The 17317-nt window shown below is 54.9% G+C and overlaps 2 protein-coding genes across 4 annotated transcripts in view; one reads left to right on the top strand and one right to left on the bottom strand.

Moving 5' to 3' along the window:
* The first annotated feature begins 568 nt into the window (after positions 1 to 568).
* On the top strand, positions 569 to 12930 carry CDAN1 (codanin 1). Of its 3 annotated transcripts, none has more exons than XR_005381543.1 (28): positions 569 to 674; positions 927 to 1417; positions 1574 to 1780; positions 1975 to 2144; positions 2275 to 2388; positions 2471 to 2549; positions 2948 to 3068; positions 3227 to 3336; positions 3796 to 3885; positions 4536 to 4611; positions 5082 to 5287; positions 5594 to 5714; positions 5851 to 5997; positions 6098 to 6264; positions 6560 to 6647; positions 6893 to 6982; positions 7167 to 7221; positions 7439 to 7575; positions 7658 to 7761; positions 8204 to 8362; positions 8739 to 8802; positions 8993 to 9071; positions 9230 to 9378; positions 10503 to 10610; positions 10741 to 10804; positions 10963 to 11144; positions 11241 to 11470; positions 12132 to 12271. XR_005381543.1 is itself a non-coding variant. In XM_038580188.1 (28 exons), exons 1-28 carry the CDS (start codon positions 585 to 587, stop codon positions 12255 to 12257), a joined length of 3699 nt encoding a protein of 1232 aa, XP_038436116.1. In that variant the 5' UTR covers positions 569 to 584; the 3' UTR covers positions 12258 to 12930. The 3 variants fall into 3 exon arrangements, 2 of the variants coding, with proteins under 2 accessions (XP_038436116.1, XP_038436115.1); XM_038580188.1 differs by having other exon boundaries at positions 1577 to 1780; positions 11363 to 11470; positions 12132 to 12930; XM_038580187.1 differs by having other exon boundaries at positions 11363 to 11470; positions 12132 to 12930.
* Positions 12931 to 14705: 1775 nt separating this feature from the next.
* STARD9 (StAR related lipid transfer domain containing 9) overlaps positions 14706 to 17317 on the bottom strand; it is a 134614-nt gene continuing 132002 nt past the window's right edge. Inside the window, exons 31-33 of the mRNA XM_038580189.1 lie at positions 17155 to 17234; positions 16821 to 16979; positions 14706 to 16276 (exon numbers count right to left, since the gene is read on the bottom strand). Coding sequence (XP_038436117.1) covers positions 16175 to 16276; positions 16821 to 16979; positions 17155 to 17234 — 341 coding nt within the window. The 3' untranslated portion in view covers positions 14706 to 16174. The remainder of the gene's footprint in view (positions 16277 to 16820; positions 16980 to 17154; positions 17235 to 17317) is intronic.

Here is a 17317-nt window from a genome sequence, read left to right as displayed (position 1 = left end):
TCGAGTCCCGCGTCGGGCTCCCTGCAGGGGGCCTGCTTCTCCCTCTGCCTGTCTCTCTCTCTCTCTCTCTCTCTCTGTCTCATGAATAAATAAACCTTAAAAAAATTCTTAGACACAAATGGTGGATCAGTTGACAATGGCTGGAGAACCGGTGGGTGCCCGTAGGCCAGGGGATGGAAAACTCAACCTTGGAGCAAGACAAGGTCAAATGAAATTAGGCTAATTTTATCCTAACTTCTTTAGGGTGGTGATGGCTGAATCTAGAAAACAAACTCTGGAAAGACTGTGCTTATCACATTAGATAAGTCAGGTGTCTCTCTCGGGAGAACTGCTCACCCTCGAGTCCCCCGCGCCCCCCCCAGCAGCGGCCTTGACCCAAGGCCTGAGCCGGACCCCGGGCCAGGGAAGCTCCGGCCCCGCCCCGGCCCCGCCCCGGCCCCGCCCCCGCCCGGCCCCGGCCCCGCCCCCGCCCCGCCCCTTCGTCCCGCGGCCCAACGGTCGCTCCTCCGCGCCCGCCCCGCCCCTCCCAGGCCGCCCGTGGCGCGCCGGCGCCTGCGCAATCGCCTTCAAGCGCCCGGACCGGGATGGCGGCCGTTTTGGAGTCGCTGCTGCGGGAGGAGGTGTCGGTCGCAGCCGCCGTGCGGTGGATCGCGCGCAGCGCCCAGAGTTCGGAGGTAACAGCGCTCGCTCGCCCCAGGCCTGACCGAGTCCGCTCCCGCGGGAGGTCCCAGCCGTCCGGCCGCCTCCCCTCAGGAGCCTGCCTGGCTGTCAGCCCGGGCCGAGTGCGCCCAAGTCGGGGCCGCTGCCCGGGCCGCCCGCCTCCGCCCGCCTCCGCGCGCCTCCGCGCGCCCCGCGGCCCCCGCGGCCCCCGCGGCCCCCGCGGCTCGTGCTCCGGGCCGCCCGCTGACTCGCCGCTTCTCCCTCAGGATGACCCCGGGGAGGCGGCCGCGCTGCGCTCCCTGCGGCCCCTGCGGAAGGAATTCGTGCCGTTCCTGCTGAACTTCCTGAGGGAGCAGAGCAGCCGCGTCCTCCCGCAGGGCCCCCCGACCCCCGCCAAGGCCCCGGGCTCCTCGGCGGCTCTGCCAGGGAGGCCGGGGGGCCCGTCGCGGGGCGGCCGCGGGGCGCGCAGCCAGCTCTTCCCTCCGGCTGAGCCTTCGAGCGCCGCGGCCGCCGAGGCCCCGCCGGCCCGCCGCGGGGGCAGGAGGCGGGGCCCGGGGCCGGGCCGCGAGCGTGGGGGCCGCGGCCCCGGGGGCCTGGAGGAGGGGGTCGGCGGAGAGAGTCCGCCCTGGGCCGCGGGCCGCAGGCGCAGGAGCTCAGGCAGCCCCGGCAGCCCCGGGCGCGCGCGCTCGGACCCGCCGAACCTCAGCAACCTGGAGGAGTTCCCTCCCGTGGGCTCGCTCCCCCCCGGCCCTGCAGGGTGAGAAGCCGCCTCAGCGCGAGACTGGCCGGGGTTGGGGGCGGGACGACCACGCTAGCGAGACGGGAGCTTCGCCAGGGCCCCCGCCAGCCGTAGCGGTGGTGGACGGGGCCGCGGTGGAAGGTAGGAGTTTGAGAAAAGCCTGTGGCCACTCAGCAGGACGAAGCCTTCACGTAGGATCAACCCAACTCCGGTGAGCGAAGAGCGGTCACTCTCCAAGCCCAAGACCTGCTTCACCTCACCCCCAATCAGCTGTGTCCCCAGTTCCCAACCCTCAGTCCCGGACACTAGCCCTTGGGGCCATGGCCTTCCCCCAGGGTGCAGAAGTCTGCAAGAGGAGCGGGAGATGCTCAGGAAGGAGCGGTACGACCTTGCCACTCCCCGGGTTGGCAGCTCCCTCCCACTGGGGGATCTGCAGGGCTTTTCCCTGAGATCGGTTCGCCCCTGGGAGCCCTGGGTCTGGTTCCTGGCCTGTGGACGTCTGCTCTGGAGGAACCGGAGTGTGGCTGTGGAGGGGAAGCCGGGGAAGTGCTCATGACATCTCTCTGTCCCCATAGCTCGAAGCATCTGCAACAGTCACCTACTCCCGCCTGTCCCACCTCAGAATCGGGGTCTCCCCTCCCCAGCCGGACAGGAAACCTCACAGCTGAAGCCGCTGACCCTGCCAGAGTGTCGTCCCGCCAGCGCCTGGAGCTGATAGCCCTCATCTACTCTTCATGCATTGCCGGTAGGTGAGGGCAAAGGGCTGGAGTGGAGATGCTTGCAGAACTGCGGGGTAGGAGAAACGGTAAGGCATGCAGAACTGAGCCCTGTTTCCGAATGGTGCCTGACACCCTGGGATTTCTTTTTATGTCCAGAGAACTTGGTACCAAACCTCTTCTTGGAGCTTTTCTTCATCCTTCAACTCCTTACTGCTCGGAGGATGGTGGCCGCCAAGGACAGTGACCTCGAACCAACTCCAGGAGCACCAGGTCAGTGGGCAAGCCTCTTTTTGGGAAATGAGGTCTGGAGATAGAACAGTTCTTAACTGACAACTTGGTACTATCCTTCTAGATTCCCTGGAAAGCCCTCTGTTCCAGAGTGTCCATGATTGTGTCTTCTTTGCTGTGCAGGTTTTGGAGCATCAATTTCAGTGAGTTTCCCCAGCTGAAGCATTTAAGCCTTATTCCCATTGCCCACTCACTGCTCTGGCCCCTTGGGGTTAGTGCTTGTGTTTCACACAGGCGCGGGGACCCTGGGCCTCTTCCTGTATGTAGCCTCTAATTTTGTGTCAAGGCCATGAACTTAACTCTGGAGAGAATCAAATTGCCCCCTGTGGTCTTGGCATCTGCCCTATGGGCTTATGTCTAATGTTTCCCTGCTCTAGTTGGTCTCTGGCCTCCAGCATCTTACACGCTCAGCCCATGGCTTAGCCTTGCATACCTGTTCCATGCTCCAGATAACGTGTTCTATGATGTGCAGGTGCCCGCTTCCTATATGTGGCTCGTCCCAGTCTTAGTCCTATGTGCCTTCATCCCTGTACCCCTGTAGGGTTCTCTCCTACCTGGACAAGGGGACCTTGAAGCTGTTGGCTGAGAACGAGCGGCTGCTGTGCTTCTCACCGGCTCTGCAGGGCCGCCTCAAGGCTGCCTATGAGGGCAGTGTTGCCAAGGTAGGGACCTCATCTATCCAGGACCCGGCCTTTCCCAGCCTCATAATCCAGGCAGCCCCAGGGCATGCCACTCCAGTGTCACTGGGCTACGCGGGGGTGAAGTTTTCTGAGTATGACCTGTGAGGGTTTCCATCCCTAATGTCACTGCCATATTTTAGGTCTCTCTGGCGATGCCACCCTCTGCTCAAGCTGTCTCCTTTCAGCCAGAAACAGACAATCGTGCCAACTTCTCCAGTGACCGAGCCTTTCATACTTTTAAAAAACAGAGGTGATAAGAAAAGGGAACTTTTGGGAGGGAACAAGGTGGCATTTTCTCTGGGATAGGCAGCTTATGTTTTCATAGAAATTAGGAGCTTGGCACTAACAGGTGGTAGTTTAGCACCACTGGGCCCTTCCTACCAACCATCATAATGGTCACATATCTTCATTCTGTTTCCTGCCTGTGGACTTGAATCTCGACCTTAGCAGCCTTCTCACAGGTGTATAACTTTAGTCAGGGGTTCTCAAACAAGAGAGAACTGGATTTTGCTGTGCACAGGAGTATGTGAAGCATGTGGTGTGCTGCTCCTGGCTCTGCAGCGTCATCTTCACGTAGAGGACTTTGGAGAGGATAAGGAATGGGGCTGGGATAGCCCTGTCCTCCATTCCTCTGAGCTAGTGAGGGCACTCCTGGGAGTAAGTGAGGCCAGCTGTGCCTCGGTTGATCGAGCGTACTTGTGTCTGTCAGGGACGTGTTTTTTGAGGTGCTTCGAGAGTGGGAAGATCGGCACGAGGAGCCTGGCTGGGATTTTGAGAAGGGCTTGGGCAGCAGGATCAGGTAGGTGCTCCCGCACTGGTCACCTCGTCTCTCTTGCTTCTGGCGGTGAGCAGCTTAGTGGTGCTCTGGCAGCTAATTGGAGGAGGGCTCTTCTACTTCCAGCCCACAGATGGTACCTTTGCTGCTCTTGAATCTAGTTATTGGCAACTTTGCCCCTACTCAAAAGGGACTTGTTTGGCCAGCTCCTTGCACTCAGACCTTAGATAAGTGCAAAGCCCTTTTTCCAGATTGCTGGAGTTCCAGATTACTTGGGCCAGGTCACTGGTTAGACCCCTTCCAACCTCCCATTTTTCTCCATCATCTAGTTCAGTAGTTCTGATAACTTGGCGTAGCTAGATGAGATGCAGAGAGAATATCCTCCATCCTGTGATCTACCTCCTACGTGGGTCATGAAACTCCCTGGAGCCCCAGGTAGACTAAAGATTAGAGGGGTGGTATTATTTCTTGTCAGGTTAAGTGTATCTTGAGGGATCTTGGTGCTGAAGAAGGTGTCTCTTACCTGTTCCTATGTCATTGTGCTGGCCAGTTTGGGCTGAGGTCTGCCCAAGCCCCTAGTAAAGGACTAAAAGGCCCAAGGATTGGCTCTTTCTCTCTGGTTTCTGCCCCCTTCTTCACTCCCTCACATTCTGTTCCTGCCTCTTATGCCTCAGAGCCATGATGGGTCAACTCTCTGCAGCCTGCAGCCACAGCCATTTCGTTCGGCTTTTCCAGAAACAACTTCTCCAGGTAATAGCTCCAGCAGGAGATTAATCTACAGTGGACAGTAGGTATTAAAGGCAGCCGAATAATGGCTAGTGGGGCAGCCGGGCAGGTCCTGGGCAGGAGTTTGAACAGGAGTTCTGCTCTTGAGGGGTGGCCAGAATGCAGGCAGCCAGAGCCCTCTGTCACGTGCCCTGCGCCCACTGCCTCCCTAGGCCTCCCCACACGCCCTGCACGTGCTGCCTTCCTTGCCCTTGAGTAGAGAGAGCACTGGTGTAGGACTCAGGCCTGATTTCAGATCCTAGCTCTGGTGACCCTAGGCACATGTTTAACCTTGCAGTTTTAGCTGCTTCACCTGTAAAACGGTATAATCCTTACCTTGAAAAACAGACCTGTGGCACCCGATACAGGGTTGGCATTCCATAAATGTTCATCTAGTCCTTCTTTCTAGAAAAACTTACTGGCTTTTTATTTGTCTCCTCTTTCTGCTGCCCCAGATGTGTCAGAGTCCCGGTGGCACTGGGGGCACTGTCTTGGGTGAGGCTCCAGATGTGTTAAATATGCTTGGGGCTGACAAGCTGGGGCGGTTGCGGCGCCTACAGGAAAGGCTTGTGGCCCCTCAGAGCAGCGGGGGACCCTGCCCACCCCCCACCTTCCCAGGCTGTCAGGGTTTCTTCAGGGACTTCATCCTGAGCGCCAGCAGGTAAAGGTCCCATGTGTCTTACAGGGAGTGGGGCTGGGGCCAGGAGAGTTTTGTCTTTCCAAAAGGGCAGCAGTTCTCTCCTTGCCTGGAATATAACAGGGTGGGACTGGGTGATGGACCAGTTTGGGTCCTTCCAGCTCACACTTCCTGCCTCCGTTCCCCTTCTCATTCTTTTACCCCCGTAGGTACCTCATTGCTCCTTGGCCCTCCCACTGTGCTTTTCCGTCTGTAGCACCTCTTCTCTACTCTGGTTCTTTCTACGCCTCTGCCAGTATCTTTTTTTTTTTTTTTTCCTCCCCTTCCTAGCTTCCAGTTTAATCAGCATCTCATGGACAGTCTGAGTTTAAAGATCCGGGAGCTCAACAGCCTTGCCCTGCCCCAGCCTGAGCCCAGCGATGAAGATGGGGAATCAGACGTGGACTGGCAGGTTAGAAGGCAGGGTGAGGCAGAGTACGGGGTTCTGACCTAGGAGGGAAGTGCTATTTCCAAGAAGTTTGTAACAGATTCAGAATTACTCTAGAAGCCCTACACTTAGGACTTTTTACTTTCCTGATCCCTTGCAGGGTGAACGGAGGCAATTTGCTGTGGTGCTGCTCAGCCTGAGGCTTCTGGCCAAGTTCTTGGGCTTTGTGGCTTTCCTGCCATACCGGGGGCCCGAGCCGCCCCCCACCCGTGAGCTCCAGGACTCCATTCTGGCCCTAAGGAGCCAGGTGAATGGGGGCTCTGGTAAGGAGGGCTGGGAGGGGCCCCAGAGCTGGAGGGCATGCCCCGACCCCAGCCTGGCCCCCTGACCAAGCCCTGCCCTGCCAGGTGCCCCCGGCCCTAGACGTGCGGGCTCTGCTGCAGCAGGGGCTGCGGGCCCGCCGAGCCGTGCTCACCGTGCCCTGGCTGGTGGAGTTCCTTTCCCTCGCTGACCACATCGTGCCCCTGCTGGACTACTACCGCAGCATCTTCGTGGTCCTGCTCCACCTACACCGGTGAGCACGCACAGGGCGGGGCTGGCACCCAGGGCCCGGGAGAGCGCTGCTGAGGCTGCTGCCAGTGAAGACAGTCCAGGGGCCTGTGCTTCCTATGCAATCCCATAGCCGTGCCCGAACCCTGGGGAGATGCACAACTGGGCCCACGGCAAACAGCGAGGAGTTACTTGCACCTTAGCCCTGCTTGCCTGCCCGACGTCCATCCCCTTTCGGTCTGCTTTGGAGACTTGCCTTCTCAGTGATAGCTTTCTTTTACTTCATTCCATATCTTTCTTTGCACAAATTTACTTTTCAGGAGTTTGGTCTTGTCAAAGGAAAGTGAAGGGGAGATGTGTTTCCTGAACAAATTGCTGCTGCTTGCTGTCCTGGGCTGGCTTTTCCAGGTTGGTAGAGTGAGAGAAGATCTAGACTGGGGAAGGGAGGCAGCCACTGTGGCTGGAACTGGGGAGTAAGAAGTAAGAGAATGAGTCTGAATGCGGTCAGGGCCAGAAGATGGAGGTTCAGAGCGGGGGATGGGGCTCACCATGGTTTTGGAGGAAGGTTGCTTTACACCTGGAACCACAAGGTGTGTGTGTATTGAATCTCTATAGTGCTGACTGGAGTTTGCACTGCCCTGATCTTTTGTCAGATTCCCACAGTCCCTGAGGACCTGTTCTTTCTGGAAGAAGGTCAGTTGGATGCCTTTGAGGTGGATACAGTACCTTCAGAGCATGGGTTGGTAAGTGTTGGGGCCTGGCCAGAGCCCTGGGAGTGGCAGGAATAAAGGAGGCAGACAGTCTGGGACTGGGAGTTCTAGAGAATGAACTCTCAAGGAACCCCCTTCCTGGACTGTCCCATTTCTGGCACAGTGGGAAGGAAGAGAGAAGCCTGCCTGCCTAACTCTGCTCTGTTCTTTCCGCCAGGATGGCATGCCTGTGGTGGACCAGCACCTGCTCTATACCTGCTGCCCCTACATTGGTGAGGATGCTGATCCTCCCCCACTCCAGGTCCTTGACCCTTGGCCTGTCCCTCTAGGAGTACCCCACAGCATCCCATGGGCCTAGTACCCTCATATGTTGTTCTCAGGCCTTCCCCGGGTGCCTCAGCCTCTTTACTCCACAATTACTTCAAGTCCAAGATGCCTGGGAGGGTATGGGTGGCTCTAGAACCAAGCATTTGGGCTTCCTTGATGCAGGAGAGCTCCGGAAACTGCTCGCATCATGGGTGTCAGGCAGCAGTGGGCGGAGTGGGGGCTTTGTGAGGAAGATCACTCCCACCACCACCACCACTGGCCTTGGAGCCCAGCCTCCCCACACCACCCAGGGGCTGCAGGTAAGGGGCCTGCGAGAGGCAGGGGGTGCCCAATGGGGAAGAGAAAGGAAACTCTTCATGCCCTGTTCTCGCCTCTCTACAGGCACAGCTGGCCCAAGCCTTTTTCCACAACCAGCCGCCTTCCCTGCGCAGGACTGTGGAGTTTGTGGCAGAGAGAATCGGTTCCAACTGTGTCAAACATATTAAGTGAGCGCAGGTTGAGAGGATTGGGAAGGCAGACATGGAGGGTGCCAGGCTCATTCCCTTATATTTTACCCCTTTCATTTTTAAAGATTTTATTTATTCATGAGAGACAGAGAGAGAGAGACAGGCAGAGACACAGGCACAGGGAGAAGCAGACTCCATGCAGGGAGCCTGACTTGGGACTCGATCCTGGGTCCCCAGGATCAGGCCTTAGGCTGAAGGCAGCGCTAAACTGCTGGGCCACCCGGGCTGCCCCATTTTCCCCCTTTTAATCTTAACTTCATGTTGCCAATCTGAGAGAAGTTAGCCTGAGGGGAAGGATGTGGCAGGGAGGCTAAAATTGCTAACGGCTTTTGGAGTTAGTTCTGAGATTTCCTTGAATTTGCAGTCCCTTTCTGATTCAGTCCCTCAGCCACATCGAAGCCTTTCTCCGTCCCTGCTGCAGGGCCACACTGGTGGCAGATCTGGTGCACCAGGCCGAGTCGCTTCTTCGAGAGCAGCTGGTGATGCAGGGACAGGATGGGGGAGATCCAGCCCAGCTGTTGGAGATCTTGTGTTCCCAGCTGTGCCCCCACGGGGCCCAGGCATTGACCCGGGGGCGGGAGTAAGAGATGCTGGTCTACTTGGACCCTTGTGTCTCCCCACCCCCCACAACCACTCAGCTTTTCTTTTTCTGGCTTTCTCACATTTCTCTCCTTTATTCCATGTCCTCTCCAACCCCCCTTTTTCTGTTTTGCTTCCTCTGTATCTTGGAACCCAAAGTCCAAAGCTGAATTTGGAAGAGTCGGGGGTTGGGTGTCCTATCCCGAGTCAGGGACCAGGGCTGGGCCCTGGGTTGACAGTGCTTCTCTTCCCCACCACCCCCCACCCCACCCCCAAGCAGAGCCCTCCTGGTTCAGGCGATGTGTGCACTTGGTCCTTCCTTCTGTGAGCCAGGCTGAAGTCTCTAGCCATCACTGACTGTCTCTGTCTCCTTTCAGGTTCTGTCAGAAGAAGAGCCCTGGAGCCGTACGTGCACTGCTTCCCGAGGAGACCCCAGCAGCTGTAAGTAGGGAGGAGGCCTAGAGCTAGCCGGCTAGTGTCCAGTGGTGGGAGAGGTGCACCACATGGCGTGGGCGTGTGCGGCTGCTGGTGGAGGGTGGACCCGTTGGGGGTGGTCCTGGCCTTGGGAGAGCCTTGGATGTTCCTGTGGTCCCCAAGCCTCCCCTGACGCTGCAGTTCTTCTGGGTCACAGGTTCTCAGCAGCGCAGAGAACATTGCTGTGGGGCTTGCAACAGAGAAAGCCTGTGCTTGGTTGTCAGCCAACATCACAGGTAAGGTCCGGGCCAGGGGAGGGCTGGCCAAGTTCTTCAAAAGTGGACTGATAAAGTTCAAGGCCTTTGGGGGAGATGGACATGAGCCAGCAGGAAACAGTGACAGAAATGGCTTGGCGTTGGCATGACTCCCTTTTCTGTTCTCCCTTTACCTGCAGCACTGATCAGGAGAGAGGTGAAGGCGGCAGTGAGTCGCACACTTCGAGCCCAGGGTCCTGAACCAGCTGCCCGGGGGGAGCGGAGGGGCTGCTCCCGAGCCTGTGAGCACCACGCTCCCCTCCCCTCCCACCTCATCTCCGAGATCAAAGTACACAGCTCCCCTCCTCCCTGCGCCCCTCCCCTCTCCCCGCTCTTTTCCTGGTCTCCCTCCTTCCTCGCGTCCGCTGCCTTGTCTCGTGTAGCCGCTTTCTGTGTTGTGCAGCTAGTCTGGTGTCCTTCATGACTGAATGGGGTTCCGTAGGGCAGAGGTGAACTGGTTGGTTTTCCTATTTGCTCTTCTCGGACTTCCGGTACCTGATCACCCAAAAGGGGAAAAGGGCAGATGGGAAAGTTTGGGAGGGGCTACACATTACACAGTGACGGGAGCCTGGTAATGGTGGCTGTCTGGTGTGGTAGGAAAGTCTAAAGGGGTGTCAGCTGCCGTTGGGAATCAGATTTCAGGAATGTTTTCCTCTGTGGGAGGCGATGCTTATTTTTTAGTTACAGGCGAGAGTAATAAACTACCATTACTCTTGATTTGGAAAATTTAGGGTCAGCAAACAGCCCATGGGCCAAATCCAGCTTTACTGGAACACAGGCCCCCTTCTTCCTTTATGAGCGGTCTTGGGCTGTCTTTTGTGCTATGGCAGCAGAACGGAGTAGTTGGGGCAGAGACATCACGGCCTGCAAGGCCTCAGCTATTTGTGGGGCTAAATATTAGGACTGGGGCTAAGAATGACTAAAAAGATGGAGAGTACCCAAGAGGGAGAAGAAAGAAAAGGCCAAGTGGCCATTAGCTCCTGGTTTTCTCTGCTGAAACCAGATTCCGGAGAAGATGAACAGAGAAGCATGAAGAGAGAAAATCCACCGTGGGTATAGCAAGCTGGTTCCTCTAAATGCTTTACCCTGAAGGCACTCTCAGAAGTGGCTAGGTTCGGCTTTGTCCCAAGACGAGTGACATCTTGCACTCTCTGGCAGAATGTCATTTCCTCAGCTGACCTGCTCCACCTGTTCCTCTGTTGTCCACTTGGTTGCTTCTCCCAGCTGTGTGGTCCCACCTGAGCCCCAGGTCTAAGGCACCTTGGCCCAGCCACTTCATCCAGAGGCCCTGTCTTCCTGTGCCTTCTGCCTCTTTCCACTGGCTGATCCCTGCCCTGGGCCACGCCCTCTGTGGCCTCCCAAATGCCAGCCAGGTACGAAGTCTCACTCTGCTTCTATCCCTACCATCCCCAGGATGTGCTATCTTTGGCCGTGGGGCCCCGGGACCCCGAGGAGGGCATCTCTCTGGACCATCTGGAGCAGCTCCTGGGCCAGCTGGGCCAGACACTGCAGTGTCGCCAGGTGAGATGGGGCAGGATGCTCTGCTGTGCGGCCTCAGCTGGGGGCCTACTCACCAGTGCTGCATTGGCTCAGGGCTGCTGCTGCCAAGGATGGTGCTAACGCCCAGGGTCTCCCTGCCTCTTCCCCACAGTTCCTGTGCCCACCAGCTGAGCAGCATCTGGCCAAGTGCTCTGTGGACTTAGCATCCCTCCTTGGTATGGCTCCTTCTCATTACATCACTCTGGCCAGATCCCCTACATCTCTGGGCTGGGTACAAGCAAGATTAGAAACACAGAGCTCGGTTCTCCTCCTCCCAGGGGCTGGATCAATGACCCTTCTTCCAGCTCTTAAAGCCTGGCTTCTTTTCCCATAGTTGCAGACCAAATCCCTGTCCTTGGGCCCCCGGCGCCACGCGGGCTAGAAAGAGGGCAGGCCCGGAGGCTCCTGCACCTGCTGCTCTCCCTGTGGAAGGATGGCTTTCAGGTGCCAGTCCCACTGCAGCTGCTGCTGAGCCCAAGGAATGTGGGGCTTCTGGCAGACACCCGGCCACGGGAGGTGAGCCAGGCCCCCACTGCAGTCCTGTTCTCATACCTAACACCCTCACCCCCCCTTGCTGTGTGCGGGCTCCCTTAATTCTCCCTTTCCTGGCAGCTCATCTTCAGCGACACACCTGCATGGGCTCCAGCTGTCCTCCACAGCACTTTTCTGTCCTTTGGCTCAGTTGGGGTCACTGTGCAGTCCCAGACCCCCGACCTCCTCCCTGTGTGTTGCAGTGGGACCTGCTGCTGTTCTTGCTCCGGGAGCTGGTAGAGAAAGGGCTCATGGGACGGCCAGAGATAGAGGCCTGCCTGGGCAGCCTCCGGGATGCCCAGTGGCCAAAGGTAAGGAGACTTCATCTCCTCAGACCTAGATGGAGAACAGGTGTGATCTCTCTCTTTTATCCTGAAATAAGGCAAGTGATGGGGCCCAGGCATTCTTAGGAGCTTCCCAAAGCTCAGTGGGTTTTGCCAAGTATTTTCAGGACCGCCCTGAAATAGCAAGGCTGGTCTGGGGTGCCTTTGTCACATCTGAGTGGCTGTTGTAGAAAAAAGAAACTGTCAGTGGAGGAAGGGAAGAGGGAAGGCAGGTAAGCAGTTGGAAGCATGGCACGGTGAGGAGTATTTAAAATCAAAATAACCTAAATTTTAATCTCTGCTGGTACTTAATGTTATTATGATATAGGGCAGAATGATTTCTACCTCTTAGGGTTTGTCAAGGTGAAACATGGTGAAGTCCTCGCTACATGGTTGAGTCTTGTGTCAGATTTCTCTCTCCCTGCAGGATCTTGAGCATCCCTGAATACTAATGGGAAAAGGTGTCACGTTCATTTCAGTGCAGAAGGCAGGTGGGACAAAACCAGGTTGTCTCCCTAGTGGTTAGCTAGGGCTTGAGATGAAGGATTGACTTTTAGTAGAAAGGATGCACCATCAAGAATTATGAGTCCGAAAAAAAAAAAAAAAAAAGAATTATGAGTCCGTGTTGTCGTCTTTCTGCTTGTTCCAGGACTTCTCTGAAGAATTAGCAACACTGTTCAACCTCTTTCTAGCTGAGCCTCCCATGCCAGAACCCCAGCTAAGAGCTTGTGAGCTGGTGCAAACCAACCGAGGAACTGTGCTGGCCCAGAGCTAGAGCTGGGGAGTGGCCGTGCCTTGAGTGACCAGAACCCTGGAATCCCGGCTGATGATGCCTCAGGAGGAGGCCCTGCGCCCCCCCCTCCGCAGTGCTCACTGCTGACTCTTGCTGAGGTGGGAGTAGCTGAGTCTAGTCGGGCCTCCTGCTCACATGTGAAGGAAGTGTGGCTGCCTCGCATCCCACCGACTGCAGGCTCACCACCCGAGTCCTAGAGGAAGGAGGAGGGTTCACTGGATTCAGGATTATGATGGAACAGCCTAGAGACTCCAGTCCTGGAGCAGAAGAATTGGCATTATTTGGATTATTAAATGACATGTGTGGGCTTGATGACATAGGATTCAACCCCATTTGCTGCTACCCCAGCGTTCCTTAAAACTTGTGGTTTAGAAATCATGACAGAGGCCAATGACTTCTGCTTAACGTGTGAGTAAAGTTAAAACATGAATCTTGGGAGTCGACCTTTTCTTACCACCAGGAGCTGGACTGCCTGCCATCTCCTTAAAAATGCACAATACGTGAGATGGGGCTGACCTGCCAGAAACCCAGCTTTTACCCTGCACCTTCTCTGCCTTCAGCCCTGTACAGGTACTAACTCTCAACTGCCCCATCCAGGGGCCAAGCACAGGGCAGAACATTAGAGCTTTTTAAAATAAACTCTTTTCTTTATCAAGGGCTTTCTGTCTAGTTCTTTTCACCTGATTGTTCCCTTTAAGCAGGCGCAGTCTCAGGTGGGCATCGACGGGGCAGAGCTGCACTGAGGGCCTGGCCACTTTGCAATGCCTCAATGTTCCAGCAGGTGAGACCTGGGGCCCTATTAACTCCTTGCCAATAGTAGCAACTTCTATACAACCCACTTCAAGGTTTAGGTTAATATGCAGAGTTCCTACTCTGCAGCTACTCAGCTGAGCAGACTAGATGACAGCTACTCAGACTAGATGACAGGGCAGCCCTTGTTAGGCTTGTTTCGTTAGGGCTGGGCTTGTTTGATTTGGCTCGGAAGTCTGTGTCTCTAAATGATCCAGCCATTGATTTTGACTAAAAAGCACTACCTTGGTAATATGCATGAAGTTCACTCCTATAAAATTGGTGGTTTTTCTACATTAGCAGTGTATACAGAGAGGTTCAGGCTGTTTGTTAGAGGAAGGAGCTGGTACTCAGAAAACCCTCCTGTGTCTTGCAAAACTGCCTCTGCATCCGTGTGTATTTCCTGAGGGAAAAGCGCACAGCTGTCAAAGAGGCCAACCCAAGGAAGCGTAAGGTTCTCCAGGCCAAGGGGGCCTGCTGTGTCGCCTTAGAAAAGCCGGTGGGAAATCCTTACTGGTGGCCAGCAGCACAGAAAGATCCCTCAATTACCACCTTGTTCAGGCTTCTTCCCTTTCTCCTCCCAGTGTTGCTCCTTTCATACGTTTTTGCAGCTGAAACTTCCTTCCATAATCTTCATTTTCAAAGACCTTTATCTTTGTCCTTTAAATCCATTTTATATTATAGCAAGTTCAGGAAGTTCTGAATGCCTGGGAACCCAGAGTTTTCAGAAGGGTTTTATCTTTCTGCACACACTAGGTGTGGCTGAGCACAAGCACCGCCCAGGAGGCAAGCCCAAAGCCCCATGGACACTGGGTTCAGCGTAGCCCCAGCCCCATTCAGGAAACTTAACCCTGGGCCTACGTGAATCTGAAAGGTCCGCTCTCCAGCCAGTAAAATAAACTTGGGAATCACAGGTAGCTAATGAAGTAGTGAATGAATCAGGTCCCTTTCTATATGTCTGCTTTCCACTAATTGTCTTAAACAGTGGTTTTCAAAGTGTGGTCCCCAACCAGCAGCCTCAGGATCACCTAGGACTTAAAAACACAAATATGAATTCAAATATGTTGAATTATTTCAACATGACCTACATTATTTCAAATATGACCTACTCCGTCAGAAACTGGGATGTAACAAGTTCTCCAAGTGATTCTGACAAAGTCTGAGAACCATCTATCAAAACCAAAATTTGACTTTGCATCATGATCATTTAGAGCTGAGTCCCTAGACCATCTTGAATACAAAATCAGTCTCAGTTAATACTCCTTAGATTGTCGACTCAGACCAGGTGGGCAGCTCTCACAGAAAGAGGTCGCCTCTGGATGACCCGTATGTTCAGAATCCCATTGCCAGCTCTGCCTCAGAAGCCCAGAGGTGCTCACCTGTTAGAGAGCTTCCTTCTGGGGGGTTGTGGTCACTGCTGTGTGGCAGTGACTGATCCAGTATCCTCTCATGTTCACACCTGGGCTATAGCTGGCTACAGTTGGGCACTGATCGGGTTGCTGTTCACAAGCAAAGTTGTGCTGAGCTCCAGGGAAGAACTTACATTTGTGTGAACCGTATAGCTTGAAACTGGCCCATGAGCAGTTGTTGCCATCATCTCCAGGCTAAATTCTGAGCTCAAGTGATAACAGTAGTCTTCACTAAATGAAAGGACACCATGGACTTTTAATTTGCAAATGTTCTGACTTTTTCAATCAATAGTCTTTTAAGAGATTTATATGAAGAGATGGAAGTAAATAAATAGGGTGTTAAATATACCCAAAAAAATTTAACCAGAAAGATAACGTTTTAAAGCAATTTAAAAAGCTTTCAATCTGAGGTAAAAGAAAAAACAAACCCTGCAAACACTTCTAAAGAAACAAATCTCTGTGCTGTACCATACAGAAACTGACCTTTTCACCACATCTTTTTAATTCCTATATGGTCACCTTCCTCCACCAAAGACTGTGGGCACCAGAATGGAAGCGGAGACTCTCTCCCACCCCTACCATGTCCACATAACCATACAGAATACTCAAAGCTCAAGGTCAGCCAGGCTGAGGTACCAGGAAACCGAGCCTATTCCCTAACCCATCTTAGAATAGCACATCCTACCACAGCAGCATGGACGCTCAAGAGACCACTGAAGGCTGGCACCAAGGCTCTGAGTCTGAGGGAGGTAAGGGATGGAACTGTTTCCTTCTAACAAATCACTTACCCCCTCCAGGAGTTCTAATATCTTTTCTCCAGTCTTCAAAAAGCAACTTTTCAGCTCTTTGAGATTTCTCTTGCCCTGTCAGCAGCCAACATTTGGCTGCCCTCCCCTACCCCTCCTCAAAGAGCCATCCTTGACCCCAAATCTGTCCAACCTGCTTCTACAGTGGTCTTCCCATTCTGAGCTCGAGCGATGGTTCTGAGACTGAACATTGCTCAATACTCCTGAATGAGGCAAAGACCCAAATATCCTCTCCTGTGAGGGAAAGGAAGGGGGGCGGGGTAAGCAAAAATTAATAATAAAGTATTTTGTAAAAATCCAAGGAGAAACGATTCTGAATCATTGTGGTTTGCGTAACTTTTTTTTTTTTTTTTTAAACCGGTTTTCTGGTTTGCCATTTTCCAATACTCCATTCCACAGTGGAGCTGGAAGCTAGAGGCAGATTCTGAACAGTCCTGGTCAGCGGCTGCTTGATTCCCTCCCTGCCCAAGGGCTGGGCCCAAGCAAGGAGGCAGGGTGCCAGAGTACTGCCCTCTCCCAGTTCTGCTGGTTGCACCCAATCCTGGTCTTCAAGTAGCTTGTCCACCACAGAGTCCCAGGGACAGGAAAAAAAGGGGAGAAATCCAAAATGCTGAGGTGAGTATCATTCACTCTGGCAAGCCAGGGCCAGGAGCTCAGGTCCCCTTACTCTGCAGAGGCGCCAGCTGTCACCCAAGTACTAATGGGGCTTTGCTGGCAACTCAGGTCTGAGTGCTGTCTGCCTGGTTAGCCACAGCTGGTAGCCTTGGCTCTCCTTGCCTCCTGGCACAGAGTGATGAGAGCCACCTGAGTGTCACTGGTGCATGAGAGCCACCTGCGTGTCACTGGTGCATGGAAGCTGCCTGCGTCTCTGCAGCACCATCTGGACAGTGCGATGCTAACAACCAAGGAAGGAAGCCAGTCTGGCTATGACCAGCGGCTGCTGTTTGATGAAGGAGCTTAGGAGCTGAGGAGGGAAGCCTGGTGCACCAAGTTCTACCTGAAATTAAGCAGAGAGGGAAGAGTTAAAGGTGTGAATGGACGTGGGAGGACAAGCCAGGGCACATGTCAGACTCTAGGAGCCATTCAGGCTGTCATGATGGGAAAAGCGCCTCCGACTGCCTGTGGTCCCAGAGTTTACAGGCCTCTGGGCTCTGCTGTTCAGATCTAGGCCTGGGCTTCACCTCCTGCTGACGAAGGTCACGTTGGGGAGCTGGGAGTGGAGAGGAAACAGATTGGGCCAGGCTCGCTCTGCTGAGGCTGCTGCTCTCCCCTTGCCATGACCTCTATCTCCTGAGGACGCTGGCTTCAGAGAGGCTAAAGGCCACCCTGATCTTTGGTGACTGAGCAACTCTGTCCCCCATCCTGCTCAACTCCCCATTGACACCGCCCCACTCCCTTCTTACTGTGATGACCCAAGAAGCCTGAGTCTCCAGCTCTTGGGACACTAGGCATAAGGCCTAGGGTGTTGAGCAGAAAATTCCCACGGGGCGCTGGGGTCAAACCAAGGCATTCCATGCAGCCAGCCACACAGGGAGGATCACCTGGGCCAAGTAGATGACTCTGGTGATCTCCTTTCCTTCCACAGTGACAGGCTGCAGGATCCAGGCACTGGGCAGGATCTCCCCTCGGACCATCTTCCTGCTAGGTCTCGGCATGGATGTGTCATAAACAGACTGAGCTGCCATGATAGACAGGTGGCCCTGGGGACAGAGAGAGATGTGGTTCAGACAGGGACAGGCTCCAGTACAGCTGCGTGTCCTCATCCCCACCCAAACCTCCTTTCTCCAGAGGGCCTGATGCCCACGATGACTGCCCCTCATGGCACTCCAGCCCACGTTCTGCCCACAATATCTTTACCACCAGCAAGACAGGCACCTCTTTGGCTTCCACGCAGACACAGCAGAAATCCCGTGGCTGCTTCAAAGCACACAGGGTGGTATCACACACCAAGTATACTAGAGGATCAGGAATGGAGAGAGTCAGGAGGTACCTGGACGGGCCTAATCCTAAATCCTTCTCAGCCCAGGAGCCCCCCAAT

This window comes from Canis lupus, chromosome 30 (assembly GCF_011100685.1).
Source record: "Canis lupus familiaris isolate Mischka breed German Shepherd chromosome 30, alternate assembly UU_Cfam_GSD_1.0, whole genome shotgun sequence".
Taxonomy (NCBI): Eukaryota; Metazoa; Chordata; class Mammalia; order Carnivora; family Canidae; genus Canis; species Canis lupus.
This window is presented reverse-complemented; position numbering and strand designations above follow the sequence as displayed.

Coding starts and splice junctions, on each gene's coding strand:
- CDAN1 (XM_038580187.1), top strand. CDS start 585: ATGGCGGCCGTTTTGGAGTCGCTGCTGCGGGAGGAGGTGTCGGTCGCA. Junction 9,072..9,229: donor GTTGTCAGCCAACATCACAG/GTAAGGTCCGGG, acceptor CTTTACCTGCAG/CACTGATCAGGAGAGAGGTG. Junction 11,145..11,362: donor CAGACACCCGGCCACGGGAG/GTGAGCCAGGCC, acceptor TGTGTGTTGCAG/TGGGACCTGCTGCTGTTCTT.